Source organism: Giraffa tippelskirchi, chromosome 5 (genome assembly GCF_054371585.1).
Source record: "Giraffa tippelskirchi isolate mGirTip1 chromosome 5, T2T-mGirTip1v1.2.pri, whole genome shotgun sequence".
NCBI classification, from domain to species: Eukaryota; Metazoa; Chordata; class Mammalia; order Artiodactyla; family Giraffidae; genus Giraffa; species Giraffa tippelskirchi.
Window position 1 is genome coordinate 79,968,925 of NC_137279.1, and position 25,151 is coordinate 79,994,075.

At 36.4% G+C, this 25,151-nt stretch overlaps 1 protein-coding gene, 1 long non-coding RNA gene and 2 pseudogenes across 24 annotated transcripts in view; 3 read left to right on the forward strand and 1 right to left on the reverse strand.

Annotated features, from left to right (window-relative positions):
* Positions 1 to 25,151, reverse strand: part of DCAF6 (DDB1 and CUL4 associated factor 6) — a 174,509-nt gene that overhangs the window by 100,309 nt on the left and 49,049 nt on the right. For 16 of the 22 annotated variants that reach the window (XR_014053375.1, XM_081489211.1, XM_081489209.1 and 13 more), the window contains 2 exons: positions 17,002 to 17,094; positions 4,778 to 4,963 (listed from right to left, as the gene is read on the reverse strand). Coding sequence is in view for 12 of the 22 variants with exons in the window: in XM_081489198.1 (XP_081345324.1) it covers positions 4,778 to 4,963; positions 17,002 to 17,094 (279 nt within the window). In the remaining 10 variants the exon portion in view is untranslated. The remainder of the gene's footprint in view (positions 1 to 4,777; positions 4,964 to 17,001; positions 17,095 to 25,151) is intronic. The other 6 variants (XM_081489207.1, XM_081489201.1, XM_081489200.1 and 3 more) reach the window with 1 other exon arrangement.
* Positions 681 to 3,000, forward strand: LOC145507493 (ribulose-phosphate 3-epimerase-like; annotated as a pseudogene). The gene has a single exon (XR_014054901.1). The product of XR_014054901.1 is annotated as a ribulose-phosphate 3-epimerase-like (transcript).
* LOC145505917 (uncharacterized) lies at positions 9,018 to 9,778 on the forward strand. The gene is made up of 2 exons (XR_014053380.1): positions 9,018 to 9,319; positions 9,429 to 9,778. It is a non-coding gene; the product is annotated as an uncharacterized LOC145505917 (long non-coding RNA).
* LOC145507495 (myc target protein 1 pseudogene) lies at positions 18,729 to 22,107 on the forward strand (annotated as a pseudogene).

Genomic DNA, 25,151 nt, shown 5'->3' on the forward strand with positions numbered 1-25,151 from the left:
TTAAAAGATGATTGCTCCCTGGAAGGAAAGCTATGACAAACCTAGGCAGTGTATTAAAAAGCAAAGATCAGTTTGCCGACAAAGGTACATATAATCAAAAATATGGTTTTTCCAGGAGTCATGTATGGATGTGAGAGTTGGATCATAAAGAAGGTTGAGCACCAAAGAACTGAATGCTGAGTACTTTAGAATTATGGTGGTGCTGGAGAAGATTCTTGAGAGTCTCTTGGGATGCAAGGAGATCAAACCAGTCAGTCCTAAAGGAAATCAGTCCTGAATATTCATTGGAAGAAATGATGCTGGAGCTGAAGCTCCAATATTTTAGCCACCTGTAGAGCAGACTCACTGGAAAACATTCTGATACTGGGAAAGATTGAAGGCAAGATGAGAAGGGGGCTGCAGAAGATGAGATGGTTATACAGCATCACCAAATCAATGGACAGGGGTCCATTTGAGAAAATTTAGGAAATAGTGATTTTGAGAAAACTCTGGGAGATAGTGAAGGACAGACAAGCCTGGTGTACTGCAGTCCCTGGGGTCACAAAGAGTCAGACAGGACTTAGCAACTGAACAAGAGCAAAACAAGATCTAAATGCAAAAGACAAAACAATAATCTTTCTAAAAGAGAATCTAAAACAGAAGAATGTCTCCATAACCTTCAGAAAGGAAAAGACTTTTTTGAGCAGGATACAGAAAGCAAGTACAATTTTTTTTTTTAAAAAAAGACCAAAACATTAGACAACACAGAGAACTTTTGTTCATGAAAAGACACCATTGCTAAGTCACATCAGTCGTGTCCAACTCTGTGTGATCCCATAGACGGCAGCCCACCAGGCTCCCCCATCCCTGGGATTCTCCAGGCAAGAACACTGGAGTGGGTTGCCACCATTAGGAGAGTGAAAATACAACCACAGAGTTGGACGAGATAGTTTCACATGCTGAAGATAAAAGAAATTCCTATAAATCAACAGTAATAATGAAATAAAATGGACAACCCAACAGAAAGATCAGGAAAGAATTCTGAATAAGCACTTGACAATACATTATATCTAAATAACCAATAAACTATGCAGTAACGTCAGCAGTAACAACATTTAAAAGGCGTTTAAATAAGCCTGTTTAAAATTAGAGATTAACCATATTTCCTGTTGGCAAAGATGAGGAGCAAAAAGAATTCTTATTATATGCTATTGGTGGGAACGTACGCTGTTACACTTTGGAAAAGTATTTGGCACTATCTCTAAAATAAACAAATACATATCCTATGACAGAAAAAGTTTACTTCTAAACATAAATATACTGAAAGTCATGTAAAGTATGTCCTCCAAATTGGAAATCAAATTTAAAATTTTCATCAGCAGTAGAACAGATCCACAGCTGTGGTTTATTCACACAATCAAACACTAAACAGCAGTGAAAATAAACACACTATAGTGGTACCCAACATGGATGAGTTTCACAAATGTAAGGTAAGATTTTCTTCAGCAAACAATATCAAATTTAAAAATAAAAGACCATTTAATATGACTCACTGCATATAATGTTCAAAAACAAAAAAACTAAAGTGGTTAGAAAAATAAGATGATGGAAATCAGGGTAAAGCAGCTTTGGGGAAGTACTTAATGCCTTATATTTCTTGATCTTTGTGGTTGCTACATGAACAAATTTACTTTGTAAAAAATTTACTGAGATATACTCAGAGTTTTGTACTTTTCCTTGATGTTTTGTACTTCAATGGTGGAAAAAAGTTTAATGCTAGATGTAATAAGAAAGTCTTAACATATATCTAATCAGAATTCCAGAATAAAAATATACAGAGAATGGTAAAGAACTAAAAACTTATTATCTATAAATTTCCTTCATTTTTCAAGATTCCAATTTCTCAGACTAAGAACACATAAATTCCAAGAAAAATCAAAAGGAAATCCATATCTTGATACACTGTTGTGACATCAATGAAGAAAAAAAAAAAAAAACCCACAAAGAAAAATAGAATTAAATTCAGTCAAGGAAGAGATAACTTAAAAACAAAGGAATCACAATTGAACTGTTGACTGACTGCTCAACTTCAAAAGTAAAGTCAGAATACAGTGAAATATCACCTGAAATAGAGTAACTGTCAAACTAGAAGCCTGTATCTAGTAAGACTACCTCTGAAGAACTGAGATAAAAAAGATATTTTCTAGAAAAGGATGAACAGGGAAGAAGTGAATGATATAAAAGGAAAATAGGACTAAAATTGTTTTATATCAGCAAACTCTGACTTAAAGGAACTGGTAAAGAATGTACTTTAGCTCTGGAGCACTAGCACGATGGCATCTGGCTGCAAAATTGGCCCGTCCATCCACAGCAGTGACCTGGCCAGTTTAGGGGCCGAGTACCTCCAGATGATGGACTCTGAGGTTGATTATCTGCACCTGGATGTAATAGATGGGCATTTTGTTCCCAACATTACCTTTGGTCACCCTGTGGTAGAAAGCCTCCGAAAGGAGCAAGGCCAGGATCCTTCCTTTGACATGTACATGATGGTATCCAGGCCAGAACAGTGGGTAAAACCAATGGCTATAGCAGGAGCCAGTCAACATACTTCTCATCTGGAGGCTACTGACAACCCAGGAGCTTTGACCAAAGACATTCGAGAGAATGGAATGAAGGCTGGCCTTGCTATCAAACCAGGAACTACAGTTGAGTATTTGACACCATGGGCTAATCAATCAGATAGATATGGCCTTGGTTATGACAGTGGAACATGGGCTTGTAGGGCAGAAACTCATGAAAGATATGATGCCAAAGGTTCACTGGTTGAGGACCCAGTTCCCATCTTTGGACACTGAGGTTGATGGTGGAGTAGGTCCAGACACCATCCATAAATGTGCAGAGGCAGGAGCTAACACAATTGTGTCTGGCAGTGTCATTATGAAGAGTGAAGACCCCAGATCTGTGATCAACCTGTTAAGAAATGTTTGCTCAGAAGCTTCTCAGAAATGTTTTCTTGATTGATGAAATCACAAGGAGCCCAGTGTTCCTGCTCATTAGATCTTTTTACTAGAAAACAAGAATATTGACTACCAAATCATACCACAGTTGAGGCAATGCTGCTTTTCTGAGAAATTAGTCATTCCAGTGACTAAAATCCATCATGCAGAGTGTTCCAAGAGGCTAGAAACTGTTGTGTAAAACTACATTTTTAGTGATGGAAATGAAAGATTAGTGTGGTAAAACACCATTTTTACTGGGAGACTTGATTTTTATAAAGAGTAAAAATCTGGATGTATTAAGGTTACAAGCAGAAAAAAGTGTCTTAATGCCTAAAGAAGGCATGTTAGCTACTACGAAAAAAATTTTTTTTCTGAATTTCTAAAAAGAATTGTCTTTGGTTTCTTGGCTGTTTTCTGAAAACAAAAGTTCTTCAGTTTTTCCTGTTTCATGTCATTTTTGATTTGTGTACATGTGTGATAACTAAGTTTGTATCTGACTAGGAATGGCATACTTACTCTCCTAGCTTCAAAAAGCTACTTTGCACCTTATATTTGATACATTTAAAAAAAAACTGTATAATGAAAAAAAAAAAAGAATGTGCTTTAGGTACCAAATGACCCCACACAGAAAACCTGTAACAGAAAAGGCAAAAGTACAAGCAAAAATGTAGGTAAATCTAATAGTAATAGTAAATACTAATAAAACAATAACAATATTTTTGATTCAGAAGAAGATAGACTATAACTACACTCTGACCAATGTAAGCATATAAAATTAGACAAGGAATGGAAAGATTATAATGAGCTAAGGAATACATTCAGGAGAAAGGCAAAGGTTCTTATTGACTTTAGACTTTGTTAACTACTCTTGTAAAATACAAATGTCTATCTTCCTTGCAACAGCAGAAACAAAATGGGCCAAATGCAAAACCTTCAAGAAATTCAAAAGGATGTCAAAAAGAGGATGGGGAAATCAATAACGGAAAATATTTTCAAATAAAAAACTTATAATAAGATATATAAAGAGATCCAAATATATCAGCACTCACAATAAACATAAATTGACTAAAATCTCCAGTTAAAAGCCAAATTTGTGAGAAATAGATTAAAAAAAATATCCAGCTATAGAATGCTATTTTTGTAAGGATGTATCATAACATGAGGGTACAGAAGAACTGAAATTCAAGTAAAGAAAAAAATATACCACATCAGCACCATATGGGAAAACAATGAATCATTTGATACAAAGAAATGAAATGACAAGATTATAAAAGAGTTTTCTGAAGAGTAAGCAGTTTTTCTGAACCAAAGCAGTATAACTGAGTCTTAGATTCATTTTACCTTATTTTAATTCAGCTCAGGGCTTGAGCTTATTAATAACATTTAGGAATCAGATTCCTTTGTTTAAGTGTACTAGCATCCCTTCTGACATTTTGATAACCATGCCAGCAATGACTTCATATAAAACAGTAAGAAAGTGGTAACAAGATTAAAGCCTAGTACAAAGCCCTATAGCACAATAAAGAAGCATCTTTAAAGTCTGATATCTGTTTTCTTATAGTTGCTCAAGGAATTACAAACCCCATTACTATTATTCACTCTTATTCCTTAACTTTATTCACAAGCCTATCAAGGTACATTTTCTCAAATACTGAATCTAGACATTTTGTCAATAATACCTTTACTTATTTATGCATTAATATGTACATACACACATCTATCTACACATACATACACACTTACACAAAACATATACACTTATATATATATCATATAGATAAATCATAGTAATACTGTACCTCATAGGTAGTTCCATAATGGCATGTAAATTGGCACTGTCTGTTAGTTTCTGCATCTTGCTCAACATTGGTATAAAATATTACTCCATCTCCAGAGCAGGATACAATCTGCTTATCATTTGTGCATGGTAAGAACTTTGCACTAAATATATTTGCTCGGTGCCCTGAACGAATTGTTGTCAAAACCTAAAACACAGAGAGGAGTTTTTAGTAATTTATTACTAAATTACTAAAGAGTAAATTTATTATTAATTACTAAATTACTAAGAGTAATTTTTGGTAATTTTTTATTTCCTAAAAAGAAGCATTCGAATTCAAACTTAATATAATACTAACCAGGAATAAATTCTCATAACACTCTCGGCTCAAATGAAAAATTATCATTTGATTCCAAGCTATTGGGTTGGCTAAAAAGTTTGTTCAGGTTTTTGCGTAACATGGAAAATCCCAAATGAACTTTTTGGCTAACCCAATATTATAATTAGAAAAAAAAATCGGAATCTCACATATTTTATTTCCCTCTGAGACGTAAAGAAGATTAAGTATATCAACAGGAATAGTGCTGAAACAGAGTCCCCCTAAAACTGAGTTCCTCTGCAGAGTTTATGATTAACTTCTCTGCCCAAATTTTATTTCCTGTCTAGTCCAATGTATTTCTCTCATGACTGAGGAGAATCAAAAATGAGACTGAGACCAGGCAGGAACCTGTGAGGCCATCCCAGGCATACAAGTCTCTCGGTGTCTTCTGTCTCTTGTTTGTAGGAAAATGGCTTTCAGCCTCCTAGACCTTCCCTGAGTTCCAAAAGGCAGATTCAGTTACTAATTAGGAGACTGAGGAAATGTAGAAAGGGCAAGGGAACTTGGTTCTGGTTCTTTGCAGGGGAGGAGAAGGGGGTGTGCATAACAGTTTGATATACATCTCTGAGTTCTACAAGAACTTAAGGCCCCTAGCCAGAAGGAGGATGGTAACTTTAGGCTGAGCATGTGGACCCCAGGCTGGAGATTCCTAGAACAATGTTACCTCACCACCAGACAACCAGGGGGGGTTACACATCTAGCAGCCCTACCCCCAAATTCTGCTTGTAAAAATTTCTTCCCTGAAAACCACAGGGAGTTTGGGTCTCTTAAGCAGGAGCCTATCTGTTCTTCTTGCATGATCCTTGCAATAAATCTTGCTCTGCTCCAAATTCTAAAATTTTGGTTTGTCTGGCCTCATTGTGCATCAGGCACACAAACAGGTTCAACAACAGTGCCTTGAAAATTAAATATGTATATTTCTACCTATTTGGTATATGTGACTCATTCATAGACTCATAGTAAATATGAAAAGACTATCTTGATTGACTTGAAATTGTTTCCTAAATGATTATTAAGTCATTCCCTTTCAGGATGAAAAAATAAAAACTGAATCTTAAAGAATCATAAAACTAAAGTAATAAAATGGTACAGAAGTTCCTACTTCTGTTCCTACACCTAAATCCTTAATAATTTAAAAGATCAGAATTTCCGTGACAGAAGTATGGTTTAAAATAAACATTGCAATATTTGTAACATACATAGCAGAAAAAAGACCAAATCCCCCTACAGTGCTTAAAAGTTGAGAGAGAAAAAAAAAAAAAACCTGATTAAAAAAAAAAGGGCAAAAGATCTAAATATAGTCCAAAGATACACAAATGGGCCTTAAAATTTTGAAAAAGCATCAACTTCATATAGGAAATGCAAATTGAAACTACACTGAGATTACCAATTTCCACTTTTCAGATTAGCAAAAATTCAAAAGCTTGACAACATACTGTTTAAGTGAGTGTGGTGGGGAGGGGAACACCAGGCTCTTTAAACAATTCTGGTGGGATGCTAAATGGTGCGAGACCAATAGAAAGGAATTTAGCAATCCCTCACAAAACTACATATGAATTAACTCTTTGATCAGACAAGTCTATTTCTAAGAATTTACTCTGAAGGTATACATCCAACAATATAAAAAAAAACAAAACAGTTATTTACTGAGTCATTCATAATAGCAAACAAAACACAGGAGACTGGCTGAATAAATTCCAGTACATCCCCACAATGTATATACAATGGAGATTTAGCACAATGGAAGTATCTGTTGTGGTTTTTTATTTTAAAAATGTGCTTTAAAAAAAGAGAGAGTACGTCAAAACAGAAACACAAAGTTTTTTTAGCTCACTTTAAATGTCTTACTGAACAAAACTAACATACTACTATAAATCAACTATACTCCAATAAAAATTTTTTAAATAAATAAAAGAACAACAAAAAATGTCTTACTGAACAAACTGGAGCAATTTGAGCATCAAAAAGAATATCAGTGATAGACTATAATTTATTGAAAAAAATAAAAATCTATAATCCCACAGTAATTTTTTCAAAACAATGGCAAAGACAAAGGAAATGCTCTTATTTACCGAATAATGTCAATTAGTAAATGTGGAAGAAATGATAGAACTAAAAAACACTATTTGTAGTGACATTATAACAACTGATTAAGGCAAGAATCAATGAATATTGAAACCACTTTATGAAAGATTGTCATGAAAAAAAATATTTACACAACCTCAACACACTACTCCATAAATAGCTTATAATCACAAAGGGTAAATGTACCCTCACAATGGAAAGATCAAATTTAACATCACCAGTCAGGAAACAAATTAATATCATGTACCACATCATCCATAGAGAATTCTTAGCAAAAATGTTTAATTTTAATCGACTTACGAAGAAACAATCAGACAAATCCAAATGGAGGGACAGTCTATGAAATGACTTGATAATCAATATAACAATAAAACAACATATCAATGTCATGAAAGACCAAGAAGTTGCATGAACTATTCTAAAGCAAAAAAAGGAAATACGACAACTAAATGAAATGTGTGATACTGCACTGGGGGCTAGATTAAGAGAGGCATGGCAGTGCTAAAGAACATTACTGAAACAAATGGGAAAATTTGAATATATACAGGTATATATGTACATGTACTATGTGTGGATATATGTAATATACTATAGATATATTGTAATATATATATAATATGCTGGTTTAGTCGCTAAGTTGTGTCCAACTCTTGCGACCCCAAGGACTGTAGCCTGTCAGGCTCCTCTGTCCCTAAGATTCTCCAGGCAAGAATACTGGAGTGGGTTGCCATTTCCTTCTCCAGGGGATCTTCCCAACTCAGGAATCAAGCCTGGGTCTCCTGCACTGCAGGCAGATTCCTTCCCAATTGAGCTATAAGGGAAGCTATATAATACACTACAGATACTATGTATACTATGGATATGGCAGGCATATACTAGGATATGCCTGCATAACACTAAAGAGAGGATGTTACATTTAACAGTCACTGCAGTCATCCCCAATGGTTAACCCTGAGGAGAACTTAGAACAGCGATAAATAGGCTGCCAGTCATCAAGCCATCAGTCTCTACAGACACCCCCAATGGTGTACCCTGAGGGGATTCAGGATGGAGAAAAAAAGGACCTTGGATAGTTAAGGTACAGAACAAAGGAACAACTTCATTAAGCCCAGATTTCAGTATCTTCCCCAAGAAAAGAAAAAATTTATCTCCCTAACTTTATTAACTTGAGATGTCTGGGTTTTTTTTAATTAGCATTAATCTTTTGATGTTCTGATTATCTGGAGTTTTGTGGGTTGTTTTTTTTTTTCTTTTGCAGAAACTCTTATACTTATCCTGGCTCCCCTTTACCTATTCAGAATAGTCCCTCAGAGCTATCTGAGAGGCTGTCTCCCTGGCTTAAGTCCTCAGTATGTCCACTGAATAAAACAACTCTCAACATTTAGGATGTGCAATTTTTTCAGTCAATAGTACAAAATCATATGTATTATATATATAGCATACAGGCATTTCTCATTACTACTGGTAGTTATGTTCTATAAAGTCACCTCTAAGATTATATTGTTTTTAATCAATAAGTTGTGTCTGACTCTTTTGTGATTCCATGGACTATAGCCCATTGGGCTCCTCTGTCCAAGGGATTTCCCAGGCAAAAATACTGGAATAGGATGCCATTTCCTTCTCCATGGGATCTTCCCAACTCAGTTATCAAACATAAGACTCCTGAAATGGCATGTGGATTCTTTACCACTGAGCTACCAAGTCCTAACAATGCCTTAGCAAGTGCTGTATCCATTAGCAACTGCTCCTATGGAAATACAGGGTTAGGGTTCTGTGAGGCTCTGGTCACAAACTTTTCATCACAAATCAATAAGTAACTCTGTTGTATGTGTTTGTTTAAAGACTCTTTATTTAATACATATTGTTGATTCATTAACATTGAACTTAGGGCAAAGAATACTATAATTCATATCTAAATATTCATTGGCAGGACTGATGCTGAAGGTGAAGCTACAATACTTTAGCCACCTGAGGTGAAGAAACAAGTTATTAGAAAAGACCTTGATGACTGAAGGCAAAAAGTAAAGGGGACGGCAGAGGATGAGATAGTGTCACTGACGCAATGAATCTGAGAGAATTATGGGAGATAATGAAGAACAGGTGAGCCTGGCGGGCTGCAGTCCATGGGGTCACAGAGCTGGACAAGACTTAGCGACTGGACAACAAACAGTAACAAATGAAGCTCATCTAACATATTTTCTCTATAAAGTACATTCCAGGTTTCTTATACTTACGAAGACTAGATGGTACTCAGCAAGATAACTGGGGACCCTTTTAACAACTGAAGTCACCAACAAAAAGCACAAAAATACAAACGTGTGACATTCAATATATCACAAAAAGGACGCAGTATGCTCACATTATTTGATGTGAAACAAGAAGTATCGAGCAGCACCTTGTTTGATCTCATCTGAGAACATGTGTATTGACGTATGAGTTGGGCAATTCAAACTTTTTGCCACTCTGTACATGTGAATGGCCATCAATGAACAGAAAAGCACTGAAAGTTATTGATATGGAACGGTAAAAATAAATTTAATGAGTTGGTACATTTGCAAACATAGAATCTGTAAGTAAAGAGGATCAACTCTATATTCAATATTACACATCCTGACCATGGTAACTGCATTACAGTTATACAGAATAATGTTCTTGTTCTTAGTAGACAGATGTCAAAGTATTCATGAAATGCATGACACCTCCAAATTATTCTGAAATACTTTTTAGGAAGTCTATTTGTGGATGTTGATTGTATTACCTTTTTAACTTATCGATCAGTTTTCAAATTTAAAAAAAATTTAGGACAAGATACATCAACTTTATTTTTGGTTTGGTTTCAAGTAACTATTAACAATATAAGACTAATTGACAAATTCATTAACTGACAGTATGACACCAAACCAGAACATAGATAAATATTAGCAGCTGTTTACCTTGACAACTTAAATGAAATAAATACGTAAATTTAGACACTTAAGTATTACAGGTCACTTCATCTAAGTCCTAGGGTCACAAACAAAACAAGAATTTGCTGAGTACCATACAGTACTCCATTGTAACTATTATTTGTCGTTGAGCAGTCACTCAGTCGTGTTCTGCTCTCTGGAGAACTCCAGGCTTCCCTGGCCATTAATGCACATTTAATTAGGGTCAAATAAAAAAAGAGGAGAGTCTTTGCACCTGCATTAATCAAAGCCAATGGACAATAAAAATTGTCTATAAAACATATTAAAATTTTTCATTCCTCTCTCCAAGTATAAGACACTGACATCTGGTCAATTAAAGTATAAGAAATAACACAGAGAATAATTAATGTAAAGCTTTTAAACAAGATAGAATCACAGCCTTTAATGTCGTCATATATTCAGCATAACTTACCAAGTAGCATATATTTCAGCATGCTTTACCAAGTAGCTAAGTACATATAAGTACACACAATGTATGCTAGGTCTTTTACAGTTCTAATCTGATAGGTCTTGGACTTTAGTCACCTTCAGCAGAAATTATTAACAATTTGATTTATCTCCATTCAATAGGTTTATGCATAGCTTCAAAAACAAAAGCAGGAATCTCATTCAGTATGCTAATGTGTGTTGGCCTATCACATATCACTCAAAAAATGGAAAGAAATTTCTTTATTAATCAGAGTAACCATTAAAGTAATTAGTAAAAACTGAAGTCCTTTCCACTGAACACATCTGTTTTCTCTGAAAAACATCTCTTCATTTCAGATGTCCCACTCCAAATTTATTCCTTCTCTAGTATTCCACAGCTTAATAACATCACTATACACCCACACTTAGTTGATCACTATCCACCACACCTTGATCACCTAGTTGATCAAGTGAAAAACTAACATTTCTCTTTCCTTAATCCACTATATTAAGAAAGTCACAATACTAACAAAGGCAATGCCAAAGAACGCTCAAACTACCACACAATTGCACTCATCTCACACACTAGTAAAGTAATGCTCAAAATTCTCTAAGCCAGGCTTCAACAATAAGTGAACCGTGAACTTCCAGATGTTCAAGCTGATTTTAGAAAAGGCAGAGGAACCAGAGATCAAATTGCCAACTTCCGCTGGATCATCGAAAAAGCAAGAGAGTTCCAGAAAAACATCTATTTCTGCTTTATTGACTATGTGAAAGCCTTTGACTGTGTGGATCACAATAAACTGTGAAATATTCTGAAAGAGATGGGAATACCAGACCACCTGACCTGCCTTTTAAGAAACCTGTATGCAGGTCAGGAAGCCACATTTAGAACTGGACATGGAACAACAGACTGGTTCCAAATAGGAAAAGGAGTACATCAAGGCTGTATATTGTCACTCTGCTTATTTAACATATACGCAGAGTACATCATGAGAAACGCTGGGCTGGAGGAACCAAAAGCTGGAATCAAGACTGCCGGGAAAAATATCAATAACCTCAGATATGCAGATGACACCACCCTTATGGCAGAAAGTGAAGAAGAACTAAAGAGCCTCTTGATGAAAGTGAAAGAGGAGAGTGAAAAAGTTGGCTTAAAGCTCAACATTCAGAAAACAAAGATCATGGCATCCGGTCCCATCACTTCATGGCAAACAGATGGGGAAACAGTGGAAACAGTGGCTGACTTGATTGTTCTGGGCTCCAAAATCACTGCAGATGGTGACTGCAGCCATGAAATTAAAAGACACTTACTCCTTGGAAGGAAAGTTATGACCAACCTAGACAGCATGTCAAAAAGCAGAGACATTACTTTGCCGACAAAGGTCCATCTAGTCAAGGCTATGGTTTTTCCAGTGGTCATGTATGGATGTGAGAGTTGGACTATAAAGAAAGCTGAGCGCCGAAGAATTGAAGATTTTGAACTGTGGTGTTGGAGAAGACTCTTGAGAGTCCCTTGGACTGCCAGGAGATCCAACCAGTCCATCCTAAAGGAAATCAGTTCTGAATGTTCATTAGAAGGACTGATGTTGAAGCTGAAACTCCAATACTTTGGCCACCTGATGGAAACATACTACTCACTGGAAAAGACCCCGATGCTAGAGAAGACTGAAGGCAGGAGGAACAGGGGTGACAGGGGATGAGATGGTTGGATGACATCATCAACTCAATGAACATGAATTTCTGCAAACTCCATGAGATGGTGAAGGACAGGGAAGCCTAGTATGCTGTAGTCTATGGCATTGCAAAGAGTCAGACAGGACTTAGTGTCTGAATTGAACTTCCCTAATTAATAGATAATAGTTGGACAAATTGTATTTACGTATATACAGTTAGTAATTTTATCAAAGGTTGGAATTTGTTTTTAATTGTGGAAATGGGTCAATACAATCAACAGAGAGGCATGCTACTGGAGGTAAACAGCAATAAGGTCTCAATTTAAAAAAAATAGACGCACGGGTGCAAATAGTTATAAATTTTAAACCCTGGAAATATTTTCCTATTTATGCTTTCCTTGGATTAACAAGAGTATAATACTTTTTCAGAAAACATCTAAAACTAATGGCCAACAGAGATGGAAGTTGGCAGAGTAACAATATAAACTGAATATAACATATTGTAGAATACAATTAGCAGCAAATGTGAAAGTGAACTAGCTATATAAGGTCTATCACTTTGCTGACCATCAGGTTACTGTCACTAATCTAGCTGGCCAAGCAGGTATCGCTTTCTTCATGCATCATGTTATACATAACACTTCTAAAACTTCAAGCTTGGTCCAGGAGTATCCAGATAGAAGATATTAGCTCTTCAATCTCTTAGTAAAAATCACCTCTCCCCAAATTCACCCTTACTCCTGTCTAAGGCACTGAATACAGAAACTTCTTAACTTCTTTTACTCATACTTATTGAGCACCTACTATATAACAGGTAATTTACTAAGCGTGGAGGAAACTAAAAAGAAATTGTCATTGTCCCAAATAAGTTAGAATCTAATAGTGAGCAACATGCAAACACAAACATAGTAATTGAGTTATACATAAAATACAAGAACATGGGGAAGGAATGCCTACATTCTTCTAGAGGAAATTAGAGATTATTACAGATTATTTCAGATGAAGCTGAAGATCCAATACTTTGGCCACCTGATGCGAAGAACCGACTCATTGGAAAAGATCCTGATGCTGGGAAAGACTGAGGGCAGGAGAAGGGGACGACAGAGGATGAGATGGTTGGATGGCATCACTGACTCAAGAGACATGAGCTTGAGCAGGCTCCAGGAGTTGGTGATGGACAGGGAAGCCTGGCATGCTACAGTGCTTGGGGTCTCAAAGAGTTGGACACAACTGAGCAACTGAACTGAACAGGTAAGAGTTGAGGCTCAAAGGATGAAATTAAACTGGCCAAGTAGGTAGGAGGTGCATGGGAAAGGAGAACACACCACTAACTGAGCAAAGTAGAAGCAAAGCATAGAAGAAACAAATAACATTTTATGCTCTAAGAACTAAAGGTAGCTGGATGAAGCCAAATCAAACTTTTGCATATATTCAGGATTTCTTTAACAGAAGATGCTCCAAGGCCACCAGAGGACTAACTTCCTTCTATTTCATCTATACCATGAGAAGGACTTTTGGGAGTCCTCATGGTATAGACAGAGTCCCAGAATACTGTATAAAGTCTCCTACAGGAATCCATATATGATTGGGATCCTGAGCTTTGTTTCTATTTACCTTGACCTTCAAGGCCACCAAAACTGAAGTTTAGATATAAGACTGACAAATATCTTCAGGGCAAAAGTTATCAGGCTCACTTCTCTGGATTCACCTTTTCCCCTTCCATTTTGTATAATTTATTTATTTACTTTTGGCTATGCTGGGTCTTTGTTGCTGGGTGGGCTTTTCTCAAGCTGTGGAGAGCAAGGGCTACGGTCTAGCTGCAATGCACAGGCTTCTCACTGTGGTGGCTTCTCTTGTTGTAGAGCACAGGCTCTAGGATGAATGGGCTCAGTGTTACCACTCCCAGGCTCTAGGACACAGGCTCAAGAGCTTAGTTGCTCCACAGCACATGGAATCCTCCCAGATCAGGGACTGAACTCATGCCTCCTGCACTGGCAGGTGGATTCTTTACCACTGAGCCACTAGGGAAGACTTCCCTTCTAAAATATCAGTCTAAAATAAACTGATAATTCTTTACTATCAAGACATTTTTTTGTTACTTGTAGGATGATTTTTTAATCAAGTATTTTTTAGTTCATTTCAGTAGGAGAATTGGTCCAAAGAAACTAGCCTGTAACTTTAAGGGGGAAAAGCTTTTATATATATACATACACACACACACACACACACACACACACATATATATATATAGTTGAGATCTATGAGATATATAATTAAGATATGATGCCATTAATAAGGAACATTTAAATCTATTTTTTAAAAGTTTCAAAAATTTTATATGCCATAAATTAATTTTCCCATCAACTCACAGGATCTAAAAATAGAGTGGAACTCTAAAAACAGGTAATATCTGACTTAAGATCAAAAAACTTTACTTTCCTATGTAATGAATCATCAGTGCCTCAAAACAATAAATATTCCTATATGACAGCAAATTTAGATCTATTAAAACCACGATAAGAAAACTATAAAGTCTTTTTATACTTAAAATCTATTAAAGTATTATCTGTTAGTCATTTCTCAAATTGAAAAGAGTAATCACTTTAAAGGGAAAACAAAATCTTTTAAAAATTACTCCAATAGGTATATTTACAAAATAACTGAAAGCAGGAGCTTGGAGAGATATTTGTACTGTTATGCTCAAAGCAGCATTATTCACAATAGCCAAAAAGGTAGAAATAACCCAAGTGTCCACTGGCAGATGAAAGCATAAGCAAAATGTGATATATACATACAACGTCAGCTTTAAAAAGAAAAGAAATCCTGACACATGGATGAACCTTAAGGACCTTATTCTAAGTAAAATGAGCCAGTCATACAAGGACAAATACTGTATACAAACACTTATATGCTGCTGCTGCTAAGTCGCTTCAGTCATGTCCGACTCTGTGTGACCCCACAGACAGCAGCCCACCAGGCTCCCCGTCCCTGGGATTCTCCAGGCAAGAACACTGGAGTGGCTTGCCATTTCCTTCTCCAATGCATGAAAGCGAAAAGTGAAAGTGAAGTCGCTCAGTCATGTCCAACTGTTAGCGACCCCATGGACTGTAGCCTACCAGGCTCCTCCGTCCATGGCATTTTCCAGGCGAGAGTACTGGAGTGGGTTGCCATTGCCTTCTCCGACACTTATATGAGGTACCTGGAATAGACAAATTCATGGGGATAAAAAATAGAATAATGGTTGCCAAGCGCTGGAGAAGGGAAGAATGGAGCGTTAAAGCTTAATGAGCAGAGTCAGCTTTGCAAGACTGGAGTTTTGTGGCTCAATGATGGTGGTGATATCACAACAATATGAATCAACTTAATGCTGGTACACTGAACTCTAGAAAATGGTTAACATGCTGAATTTTATGTAATGCATATTTTCACAATTTTTATTTTAAAAAGTAAAGCTCTATATTAAAAAAAAAGAATTATTCCATTGGTATCTAGATGAGTGATTTAAATACTATAAACATTAAACTGATGTGTGCTGCATGCTGTCACTTCACTTGTGTCTGACTCTTTGCGACCCCATGGACTGTAGCCCACCAGGCTCCTCTGTCAATTCTCCAGGCAGGAATACTGGAGTGGGTAGCCATTCCCTTCTCCAGAGGATCTTCCTGCCCTAGGAACTGAATCTGGGTCTCCAGCATTGCAGGCAGATTCGTTATCTGAGTCACCAGGGAAGGCCCAATTTCTGATTGTGATAATCCAGAAGTATTCCACATATACATTATTCTAGGAAGTTTTCTCTGTTGTAAGAAAAAGGTTCTTTGAGTAATTGCAGAGCTAAGACAATCAGGATTTGGAAACAACAAGTTTCTCTCTGCTAAGACAGGACAGTTAAGTAAAGCTGCTGCTGCTGATGTTGCTAAGTCACTTCAGTTGCGTCCGACTCTGTGTGACCCCATAGATGGCAGCCCACCAGGCTCCCCTGTCCCTGGGATTCTCCAGGCAAGAACACTGGAGTGGGTTGCCATTTCTTATGTCTCCTTTAATGAAGGAGAGCCTCAATATGAACCTCTTTTTAGGCTGTAGAACCACAAACATTTATTTAATTATCTAAACTATTTAAATGTAGAAAAATTAAAAAAAAAAAAAACATGAACCATTTATTCTGTAAGATTGCTAATATTAAAACTTTAGTCTGATAATCTACAATGTTCTCATTCACATGAAAGTATCTGTATACCTACTTACTTATACAAAGTCAGAAAAAGAGTCAATAAAAATTAGAACATAATCCTAATAAAACTTAGTATGATATCCCAGTTTACTGAATTGGATGTTATGAGCATTTTATTAGAAGCTAGCCACTGTGTGTAAACTGATAAAATTCAGTTTCTTAAAATGCTTGGCTGATTCTGTGATTATAAGATTAGATTCTGTGAGCATAAAAGAAAAAAAAAATCACATTTTTCCCCATGAAGAATGGTTTATTGAGATATCATTTTTTGCAATTTTATCCACATGAATAAATGAAGTATATTTAAATTTTCTAGAGTTGAATGAAATCTAATGTTTTCCTAAAGAAACTAAGTAACTGCATGCAATAACTTCCAAATTATGTAATAAACTTTAGCAAAATAACAACATTCTTTGCAAATGCCCACTTCATGATTATGCACTATTTGATTTCTAGCTTCTTTTTTTTTCTCATTAAGTTGTAGATGTTTAAAAACTAGTTTACCTTTCTGCTGTAAGGATTACTAATTACTAGCTTGGTGTCATCTGAGCCAGATAAAATATATTCTCCAGTCTCATTCCAACAGATTGTATTAACCTAAAAAGAAAGCAAAAGAAGAAATTTAAGCAGACTCAAAGTAATAATAAGTATGCCATCTTCACTTAGCTGATGGTTCAGAATTTTATATCACTAATGAGATTACATCTATGGTAAATAATATTTACCAGTTTACTTAGTGAAAATATATACTGAGTACCATTTAGCAAACACAATGTCCTATAAATTTATAAAGACTCATAAATTAAGTATGAGTCTTTCTTAAGTTTTATTTAAATTTATTTTAAATAGTCCATTTTATATACAGGGATATAAAACCAAGTCACCTAAAAAGGAATTAGAAAAACTCACTAAAGAGCTATAGCAATTAAGGCTGTGTGGTACTGTCATGATCACAAACATATATATATAAATCAACGGCATGGAACTGAGTCCAGAAATAACCCTTATATTTATGATCAGACAATTCTTCACAAGGGGGCTAACTAAGACCATTGAATGGAGAAAGAATAATCTTTACAACAAGTGTTGCAGTAACCACTAGATATACACAAGCAAAAGAACAAATTTGGATCCCTACTTCACATCATATACAAAAAGTAACTAAAAATGATCAAAGATTTAAATGTAAGAACCAAAACTTTAAAACTCTTAGAAGGAAACAGGTCTCAATCTTCATGAAAACTAAAACCACAATAACCACTTCACATCCATTAAGATGGTTATAATAATTTAAGAAAAAACATAGAGTATAAGAAGAAAATGCCAAGAAATTGGAACTCAGATACATTTCTGGTAGGAATGCATTACAGTACAACTATTTGGAAGGTAGTTTGGAAGTATGTCAAAAACTGAAACAGTTACACTATGAGCCAGCAATTCCACAACAAAATGTATACCCAAGAGAACTGAAAACATATCCCATAAAATCTTGTACACAAAAGTTCATAGCTGCATTATTCACAACAGGCAAAAAGGGAAGGGAAGTAATTCAAATGTCTACCAACTCATACTGAGTGAAGTAAGTCAGACAGAGAAGGAGAAATATCTTATGATATCCCTTATATGTAGAATCTAAAAACAAATGATACAAATGAACTTACTTATACAAAACAGAAAGAGATTCACAGACTTAGAAAATAAACTTATGGTTGCCAGGAGGAAGGGAGTTTCAAAAGGTCATGTACAGGTTGCTATACTCAAAATGGACAACCAACAAGGACCTACTGTATAGCGCACGGAAGTCTATTCAATGTTATATGCCAGCCTGGATAGGACAGGTGTATGGGGGTTAATGGATACACATATATGTATGGCTGAGTCCCTTCATTATTCAACTGAAACTACCACAACATTGTTAATCAACTATAACCCAATACAAATAAAAAGTTTTGAAGTTTAGAAAAAAAATATATTTTTCTCCCTACCAAAAAAGTGACTAATTCATTTCCTCATAATAAAATATACATACAATGAAGTATTATTCAGTCATAAAAAGAAATAATAATACATGGTGCAACATGGATGAACCTTAAAAATATTACAGTAAGTAAAAGAAGCCAGACTGAAAGGCTACATATTATTTGGTTCATTTACATTAAAATTACAAAATAAGCTTATCTAGAGAGACCAGAAAGCACATTTAGTGACTGCCAAGAGCAGGCAGAGGGGGAATGGGTGTCAATGATAACTGGTATGGACTTTCTCTTTTGGATGGTGAAAATATACTGGAATTAGGTAGTGGTGACCACTATACAACTTTATGAATATAGTAAAAAGGCACTGAACCAAACACTTAAAACAGATGAATTTTTATGGAATGTGAAGTATATGTAAGTAGTTTCAAAAAAATTACTGACTTTCATTTTTCAGTCAAGATGGAATAACAAGAACCAGATTTACTATCACATCTGAAACAACCAAAAAACAGCAGAATATACATTCGTTTTAGGTACACATGAAATATTTACCAATGCAGAAAACATTTACTTATGGGCCATAAAATGAATCTCAATATATTTAAAAGACTTCAAGTTCCACATAAATATGCTCTGTGTCCAAAACAGAATTAAATCAGAAATCACTAACACAAAGAAATATTTGAAAACTATAAAATAACAGATGATCAAAAAAGAAATCACAGAATTACAAAATATTAACTTTTTTTTGCTTTTATTAAAGCATGTATGTAAGATTCTACATGCCTCACAGCCAAAACATAAAACAGAAGCAATATTGTAACAAATTCAATAAAGACTTTTAAAATGGTCTACATCAAAATAAAAAAACTTAAAAAAAACACATTTGGTATCTACCTGTTGTTCAGTCACTAAGTCGTGTCCGACTCTTTGCAACCCCATGCACTGCAGCACACAGGTGTCCCTGTCCTTCACTATCTCCCAGAGTTTGCTCGAACTCATATTCATTGAGTTGGTGATGTCATCCAGCCATCTCAGCCTGTCACTACCTTCTCCCCTTAACTTCAATCTTTCCCAGCATCAGTCTTTTCCAACCAGTTGGCTCTTTGCATCAGGTGGCCAAAGTATTGGAGCTTCAGCTTCAGCATCAGTCCTTTCAATGAATATTATGGATTGATGTCCATTACAATTGACTGGTTTGATCTCCATGCTGTCCAAGAAACTCTCACGTCTTCTCTAGCACCACAATTTGAAAGCATTCACCATTCAATTCTTCAGCATTCAGCTTTCTTTAGGGTCCTACTCTCACATCCATGTATGACTACTGAAAAAAACATAGCTTTGATTACACAGTCCTTTGCCAGCAAGGTGATCTCTCTGCTTTTTAATATCGTGTCTAGGTTTGTCATAGATTTTCTTCCAAGGAGACAGTGTCTTTTAATTTCATAGCTGCAGTCACCATCTATAGTGACTTCGGAGCCCAAGAAAATAAAGTCTCATTGCTTCCTTTTTTTCCCCATCTATTTGCCATGAAGTGATGGGACCATATGCCATGATCTTAGCTTTTTGAATATTGAGCTTAAAGCCCACTTTCACTCTTCTTTCACCACCATCAACAGGCTCTTTATTCCTCTTTGCTTTCTACCATTAGAGTGGCATCATCTGCATATCTGAGGTTGTTGATATTTCTCCCGGCAATTTTGATTCCAGCTTGTGAATCTGCCAACTCGACATTTCGCATGATGTACTCTGCATATAAGTTAAATAAGCAGGGTGACAATATACAGCCTTGACGTACTCCTTTCCCAATCTGGAACCAGTTCCTTGTTCACATCTGGTCCTTCTTGTCCTGCATATAGGTTTCTCAGGAGGCAGATAAAGTGGTCTGATATTCTCATCTCTTTAAGAATTTTCCAGTTTGTTGTGATCAACACAGTCAAAGGCTTTAGTGCAGTCAATGAAGCAAATGTAGATGTGTTTTGGAATTCCCTTGCACTTTCTATGAGATCCAGTGGATGCTGGCAATTTGGTCTCTGGTTCCCCTGCATTTTCTAAAACCAGGTTTTACATGTGGAAGTTCTCGGTTTATATACTGGTGAAGCCTAATTGAAAGATTTGAGCACTACCTTGCTAGTATACGATATGAGTGCAACTGTACGCACTTTGAACATTCTTTGGCATTGCCTTTCTTTGGGATCAGAATGAAAACTGACTTTTCCAGTCCTGTGGCCACTGTTGAGTTTTCCTAATTTGCTGGCATATTGAGTGCAGCACTTTAACAGCATCATCTTTTAGGATTTTAAATCGCTCAGCTAGAAATCCATCACCTCCTCTAGCTTTGTTCATGGTAATATTTCCTAAGATGCACTTGACTTCACAGTCCAGGATGTCTGCCTCTAGTATCTACTAGAATGTCTAAAATTTTTTAAAAAATGAGTATATCATGTTTGAAGGAAAAAAGCTACAACAGTATAACAGTAGCAAACTTCAACATACCACTTAAACAATGGATAAATCATACCGACACAAAGTCAACAAGGGAACATTAGACTTGAAATATTCAGATCAAATGAATCTAATACATATACAGAGAATATTCGATCCAACAGCAGCAGAACATTCTTCTTAAGTGTACATTGAACATTCTCCAAGATAAATCATATTAGAGCACAGAACACGTATTAGCAAACTTTAAAGAATAAATCATACCAAGTATCTTTTCTGACCATAGTGCTATGAAAACAGAAATCAATAGGAAGAAAACTGAAAATGTTACCAACATGTGGAAGTTAAATAACACACTCCTGGACAACTAGATAATCAAAGAAAAAAAAAAATCAAAAATATCTTGATACAAGTGAAAATAGAAATAAAACATAAGGGATGCAGCAAAAGTAGTTCTAAGTAGGAAGTTCACAGCTTTCAATGGCTACATTAGGGAAAAAAAAGAAAGATCTCAAATAAACCAGCTAAATTTACACACTGGAGAACTAGAGAAGAAAAACAAAGTCCAAAGTTGGCATAAGGAAACAGACGATAAATATCAGAGCAGAGAGGACTGCTGTTGCCAGCGACCCTGTCCCCTCTGTGAGCCACTGTTGACCCATGCCTCCACAGAAGACCCTCCAACACTAGCAGAGAATGCTATAATATCCTTCATGGTATCCATGGCAACTATACTTGTAATTGGAGGATTTATTTGAGCTTTGTCACAAAGAAGAGCCAGTACCCTCATCTCACAGTAGAGTTTAGGCCAGAGATCTAGGGCTTCTTATACCCATGGCCTCAACAGAACTGGATTTTACTGTCACAGTGCCTGTGAACATCAAAGCAACCTCAGCCTGGCGAGCCTCACTTTTCAGCAACAAGCTTACTTGGAACAAGCCAATTCCTCTCCAAGAAAATCAACCTTCAGGAACTCAACTTTCCATCCTTTCCTGTAAAGTCCACCACTTCCAGTGGAAACTAGGTCATCTGCTGACTCTCCCTTCTTCCAATATCTCCTTTACCATCAACACTTTCCACAGTCTGGGCCATCCTGATTTCCAATGGTATAATAATAGTCTTCAGATTGGCCTTTCAACACCACCCTCATCTGCCTAATTCAACCATAAAGGTTTTCCCCGAATCCTAAGTAGGGGCTTTTGTTTTCATTTCTTTCTTATCTTTTACTGAAAGGAAATCACAAATAGGCTAAACAGAATTTTGAGGATATGGCCTAAATGCCTAAAGAGTTTCCAAGCTAAAACATGCACACACTAGTTGGACATGAAAGAAAGTGAAAGTGAAAGTCACTCAGTTGTGTCTGACTCTCTGTAACTCTATGGACTACAAGTCTATGGAATTCTCCAGGACAGAATACTGGAGTGGGTAGCTATTCCTTTCTCTAGGGGATCTTCCCAACCCAGGTCTCCTGCACTGCAGGCAGATTCTTTACCAGCTGAGCCACCAGGGAAGTCCAGGAATACTGGAGTGGGTAGCCTATCCCTTCTCCAAGGGAATTTCCTGACCCAGGAATCAAACCGGGGTCTTCTGCATTGCAGGTGGATTCTTTACCAACTGAGCTACAGGGAAGTCCTAGTTGGACATTACAATGTAAAAAATATTTTGTCTCAGAAAAAAATAGTATTTTTCCAAACAGCTACATATTTATGTATTTTTGTATTCAATGTGGGAATTATTAAAGATAGTGATTCTTACCTACGAATTTCTCGTGTTTCAGTGGTTTCAGTTGTAATGTCTTTCATCTATATTTTTATAATCTTGTTAAGTCTAGCACAAAGTTTGTCAATTTTGCTAATCTTTTCAAAAAACCAACTGTTAGTTTCACTAATCTTTTATTTTCCTATTCTCTATTTTATTCATTTCTGCTCTGATCTTTATTTTTAACCACAAATTATCTAAAGTTTTTATTTTAGTCGAAAATGTGCTGTGCTAAGTCACTTCAGTCATATCTGACTCTATGGACCACAGCCCACCAGGTTCCTCCATCCATGGTAGTCTCCAGGCAAGAATACTGGAGTGGGTTGCCATGCCCTCCTCCAGGGGATCTTCCTGACCCAGGTACTGAACCTCTCTGAGGTTTCCTACATAGGCAGGCCTGCTCTTACCTACAAATTACCCTGGGAGTCCCAGGTTGTGCAAGTGGTAAAGAGACAATGCAGGAAACCTCAAAGAAATGGGTTCAAAAAAAAGATCAGAGCAGAAATGAACAAAATAAAAAAAATCAGAGCAGAAATGAATAAAATAGAGAATAGGAAAATAACAGAAAAAGATCAGTGAAACTAACAGTTGGTCTTTGAAAAGATTAACAAAATTGACAAACTTTGTGTTATACTCAACAAGATTATAAAAATAGATGAAAGAAAAGACATCACAACTGAAACCACTGAAACATATAAGATACTAATATGAAAAACTATACAGCAACAAATTTCGTAATCACCAATAAATTCAGAGGAACATATATCTGACCAAGACTGAATCATGAGAAAAGAAAATCAGAAGAGACAAAAAATGAGTAAGGAGATTAAATTAAAAACTTCCCAACAACAACAAAAAAGCCTTTGGCCAGACAGCTTCACAAGCTTTTAATGTTTTCCACACATTGAAAGAAGAATTAATACCAATCCTTCTCAAATTCTTCCAAAAAACTGAAAAGGAGAGAACACTCCCAAACTCATTTTCTGAGTGAAGCCTCAGAAGGGTAACCCACACATCAAGGCTAGATAAGGATACTACAAGAAAACCACAAACCAACATTTATGATGAATACAGAGGCAAAAATTCTAAACAAAAATATGAGCAAATCAAATTCAACAGCACATTAAAAGTATCATACACCATAATCATGCGGGACTTATCACCTGGATGCAAGGATGATTCAATATAATGAAATCAATAATTGTAATACCTCATTATGCCAGCAAATATGGAAAACTCAGCAGTGGCCACAAGACTGGAAAAGGTCAGTTTTCATTCCAATCCCAAAGAAAGGCAATGCCAAAGAATGCTCAAACTACCACACAATTGCACTCATCTCACATGCTAGTAAAGTAATGCTTAAAATTCTCCAAGCCAGGCTTCAGCAATATGTGAACCGTGAACTTCCAAATGTTCAAGCTGGTTTTAGAAAAGGCAGAGGAACCAGAGATCAAATTGCCAACATCCGCTGGATCATCGAAAAAGCAAGAGAGTTCCAGAAAAACATCTACTTCTGCTTTATTGACTATGCCAAAGCCTTTGACTGTGTGGATCACAACAAGCTGTGGAAAATCCTGAAAGAGATGGGCATACCAGACCACCTGACCTGCCTCTTGAGAAACCTGTATGCAGGTCAGGAAGCAACAGCTAGAACTGGACATGGAACAACAGACTGGTTCCAAATAGGAAAAGGAGTACAGCAAGGCTGTATATTGTCATCCTACTTATTTAACTTATATGCCGAGTACATCATGAGAAACCCTGGGCTGGAAGAAACACAAGCTGGAATCAAGATTGCCAGGAGAAATATCAATAACCTCAGATATGCAGATGACACCACCCTTATGGCAGAAAGTGAAGAAGAACTAAAGAGCCTCTTGATGAAACTGAAAATGGAGAGTGAAAAACTTGGCTTAAAGCTCAACATTCAGAAAACTAAGATCATGGCATCCAGTCCCATTACTTCATGGCAGTTAGATGGGGAAATGGTGGAAACAGTGGCTGGCTTTATTTTTCTGGGCTCCAAAATCACTTCAGAAGGTGACTGCAGCCATGAAATTAAAAGACGCTTACTCCTTGGAAGGAAAGTTATGACCAACCTAGACAGCATATTGAAAAGCAGAGACATTACTTTGCCAACAAAGGTCCATCTAGTCAAGGCTATGGTTTTTCCAGTGGTCATGTATGGATGTGAGAGTTGGACTATAAAGAAAGCTGAGCACCGAAGAATTGAAGATTTTGAACTGTGGTGTTGGAGAAGACTCTTGAGAGTCCCTTGGACTGCAAGGAGATCCAACCAGTCCATCCTAAAGGAGATCAGTCCTGGGTGTTCATTGGAAGGACTGATATTGAAGCTGAAACTCCAATACTTTGGCCATCTGATGCGAAGAGCTGATTCACTGGAAAAGACCCTGATGCTGGGAAAGGTTGAGGGCAGGAGGAGAACGGGACGACAGAGGATGAGATGGCTGGATG